This window comes from Cryptomeria japonica, chromosome 8, assembly GCF_030272615.1.
Source record: "Cryptomeria japonica chromosome 8, Sugi_1.0, whole genome shotgun sequence".
In the NCBI taxonomy this organism is placed as follows: domain Eukaryota; kingdom Viridiplantae; phylum Streptophyta; class Pinopsida; order Cupressales; family Cupressaceae; genus Cryptomeria; species Cryptomeria japonica.
In genome coordinates this window covers 382591390-382595209 of record NC_081412.1, presented here as the reverse complement: position 1 = coordinate 382595209, position 3820 = coordinate 382591390, and the positions used below count along the sequence as shown (strand labels likewise).

The 3820-nt window shown below is 37.4% G+C and overlaps 1 protein-coding gene across 1 annotated transcript; it reads right to left on the bottom strand.

Annotated features, from left to right (window-relative positions):
- Nucleotides 1–228: 228 nt before the first annotated feature.
- LOC131066855 (polygalacturonase At1g48100) lies at nt 229–2884 on the bottom strand. Its single transcript, XM_058001728.2, has 8 exons — nt 2411–2884; nt 2198–2326; nt 1953–2114; nt 1811–1861; nt 1518–1725; nt 1136–1217; nt 846–954; nt 229–766 (listed from the first exon to the last, which is right to left on the bottom strand). Exons 1-8 carry the CDS (start codon nt 2618–2620, stop codon nt 377–379), a joined length of 1341 nt encoding a protein of 446 aa, XP_057857711.2. The 5' UTR covers nt 2621–2884; the 3' UTR covers nt 229–376.
- Between the last annotated feature and the right edge of the window lie 936 nt (nt 2885–3820).

Below are 3820 nucleotides of genomic sequence, written 5' to 3'. Positions count from 1 at the left end.
AATATATATCATTCTCAATGCACATGATTCCAAAGTACACTAACCAAAGAAATAATTATACTGGAATGGACAAAATCACACCAACATATAAAAAAATTCCTCCATAAAATCACTTATAATTTCTAACTTTGATTTTATACGAGAATTTTAGATACAATTATTAAACACTTTACACAACTAAATCAAAAACTAACAGTCAACATTATCGTTTAAAAAAAGCACTAAAGCTCGTTGTAACCTGTCATTTGTATTTCTCAATCTAAGCTCATAATTATTTAATTCCATTTGATATCTTTGAAAAGAACAAAATTATTTCCCGTGAGGCGGCGAGGAGGAAGAATGTACAAGTATGAAGGAGAATGTAACATGTGAGGGTCTAGCAAGAATCCCGATGGGACTGTACACGTCCATTTTTGAAAGGGTTGCCGGAATGTAAGCAATATATCGGCGGAATAGTGGGCGTCTCCGTTTCGCCGTAGGTTTTCCAACAGAAAGGTTGCTGCAGAATTTTTGCGACGGGTTCAAGCTCGATTCCTGTCAACGTGACGTCCGTGCATGGAACATTATCGCTGCATGCAAGATGAGCAGCTTTTGTTACATAAGTCCCTCTGATTTTCTCGTATTTCACGCCCGCAATGGCCACTGCTGCTGTCTGGTTCCGGCATAACCTTTTGTCGCAGTAAAACTGGTCGATCACAATTGGAACTCTTACGTTCGACACCTCTATGTTCGAGAATGAAACTCCTTTCACAGATCCCACTCCTCCCTGCATTGCATTATGCTGTTTAAATCACATTGTTTTAGCTTCCATTTCAAAAATTATCTTAAACAATTATAATGCTCACCTGCCATGTCTTTATTCGAACACCGTTTAATGCATCCGAAATATAGCTATCATAGACTGTGATATTTGAAACGCAGGCTTTTGTTTGATCTTTTCCGAGTCCTCCAATGCTGCAATTATAATTCCAGACAATTGACGGCTACAGATAAGTAAATCTGGTATAATCAGATTGGATTTAGACATAGGTGTATAGATTTTAGTTTTGATTTTATAGGTTTTTTAAAATGTCGAAGAAAAAAACTTACACAAGATTATACACAACAATAAGATTGGATGTAGTATGAAGTGTACCTGATGCCATGCCCAGGGCCACAATTGATGTTATGCACTCGGATATCTGCGCACCCTGTTTGTATTGACACACAGTCATCCCCTGTTTCAGACAGGACAATTCTTTCATTAGTTGGTATTAGTTTTCTAGTGTTCAAAATATTGTTTTTGAAATCAATGGTATATTATTGACATTTTCAATTATATTCACTGATTTATCATCAAGAAGAGGATAGTAGAAGTAAATCTGAAATGCTGGTTAAGATCACATTCAGTGATTCATCAATAAGACAGATTGAAAAAGACACAAATAATTCCAAAAAATCAATCTTTTGATTTATCCCCAAAAGTTAATCTTCAATTTGTGAAACAGAGAGAGATGCTTTAATGTGAATTGAGCTACCGCATGCCATTGTTGAGTGATGTATTTCAATGTCTTCAGAATTTTGCAGATGAATTCCGTCTGTATTAGGGCTTTCACAGGGAGAAGATATAGTGACATTGAAAATTTTGGCAGAAGTGCAACTGTCAAGCTTAAGGTGACACTGTGCGCTGTTCTGAATTGTTATCCCTTGGACGGTAACATCGAAACTTCCATAAAATCTCAAAGCCTGCAGATAATTTATAAAATTTGCATGTCAAATGAATACAACGCTAAAGAATCTACTGCAAATGTCAAATCTTTTATAGACTTACAGTGGGCTTAATGCTTGGCATTCTCGCACTCTTGGTCTTCCTACTGCTTAACTGCATCCAAGTTGCTAACTGTAAGCTCAGTACAAGTCCCAAATTAATCCAAAAACAGTGTTAAACTGAATTCTAGGAAAAGGAAAAGTACCTCATATGATCCATCAGAAACATCCCACCAAACTGATCCCTGGCCGTCGATGACACCACATCCCTGGATTGTAATGCCCTTCAGTTTGATGAATTGCATCCACTGTAGCAAACCAGAGCCCCATATTCGAGCATTGGTGGGCGCTATAATGGTCCCTTCGATCTGGATCCACATTTCTCTGTATTAGATGCCAATGACAGTTAAACCCATTTGGACAGCAAAATGTCAAGATTGAAGAATCGTACCTGAAAAATGATATTGGGCTGACAAGGTCCAGAAAACGTAATGGGCCCAACCAGAAACCGAAATTCAGACGGAATGACAATCTGTGCAGACTCCACACTACACGCAGCTTGCCATGCCGCCATGAATGCCTGTCATCACAATGCAGCAAGTCTTTAGCACTGCAAAACTTGACCCAATTCAAATTCGAATGTAAAATTAATGAAAGATTCTACCTTTGTATCGTCAGTGACTCCATCTCCCTTGGCTCCATAAGAAAGGACGTCGAAAATAGCTGAATCACCATTGCCTTTCACTGGTGTTTTGCCATACCCGGGCTTTTTAGCTGGCGGGGCAGGTTTTTTCTTAGCTGTTTTTAATCCAGCAGCCTCATGGAGAAACACTAGAAGTAGCAATAATACAATGCAATGGGCCTTTGAAGGCATCTCTTCCAGCAAGGAGGACAAGAACGGTTGGTTATCTGAAGTCTTTTAAAGTTTCAATGCAGTTCAACTGCAAACTATATCAATTATAAGAGACAAATAGCGTCCAAAACGTACAACTCTTCTCTCTGCTCAAGGCCAAAGCCGGGCGGGCTCGTTTACCAGCATAAACTGGCAACAAAAGAGACAGACCCATCTTCTTCGGATAGGATATTGATGCTGCCAACTTATGCGTTTATGTAGAGAGAGCTCTTCTCAAGGGAATGGGTCCAATTATCTTTCATTTCCATAACTGTTCGTTCATTTGGAGTTTTTTAAATTAAGAGTATTAAAAAATAGTCTAGTGAATCAATAGTTTTCTATTAGGTGAAAAAAAATTAATAATCAGAGTAATTGTGCAACTTTATTGGTATCTATAGTGCACTTTAAATGGGAGCATCTGTCCACAAGTATTGGACGTCAACTGGAAATGACTACCCTTGCATGCATATTTTGTGGTGGTCAAACCAAACAGTGAACAGTACAATAGTGAATATGTATTGGACGCAACTTGAAATGAGCACTTTTTGACCTTTGCATGTATATTTTGTGTTGGTCAAACTGCATAGTTAATGGGGCAATAGTGAATATGTATTGGATGTCAACTTGAAATGACCACTTTATGCATAACGAAACTCACAATGTTCATTGTAACTACCCAAAATCCAAAACAATAAAGCTAGAAACACTTAAGTCACATATGAAGAAAACTAAAAAACAAATCATCAAAATCCAAAATCATCTAGTGGGCCAATAGCCACCCACTACTATATCGAATAGATGAAAAATAGTTAGCAATTAGAGCAATTGTGAAACTTTATTGGTACCAATAACACTTGGGATATCTGTGTAGAAGTATCGGGCCAGTTGTGTGAACTTTGTTACCTATTTAAAGCAAACAATCAATGAGACAATTGAGAATATGTATCAGATGTCAACTTGAATTGACCATTTTTCTACTCTTGCATGCATAACAAATCACACCACATTCGTCATAAATACCCAAAACTCAAAATAGTAGCTATAAGTACTTTAGTCACATTTGAAGAAAATCAAAACCAAATCGTCAAACTCCAAAATCATCCAGTGGGCTAATAGCCATCCACTGGTATATCCAATAGATGAACAACAAGTTAGTAATTAGATCAATTGTGCAACTTTATT

Coding starts and splice junctions, on each gene's coding strand:
- LOC131066855 (XM_058001728.2), bottom strand. CDS start 2,620: ATGCCTTCAAAGGCCCATTGCATTGTATTATTGCTACTTCTAGTGTTT. Junction 1,726..1,810: donor TGCCAAGCATTAAGCCCACT/GTAAGTCTATAA, acceptor AATTATCTGCAG/GCTTTGAGATTTTATGGAAG. Junction 767..845: donor TTCGAATAAAGACATGGCAG/GTGAGCATTATA, acceptor AATGCAATGCAG/GGAGGAGTGGGATCTGTGAA.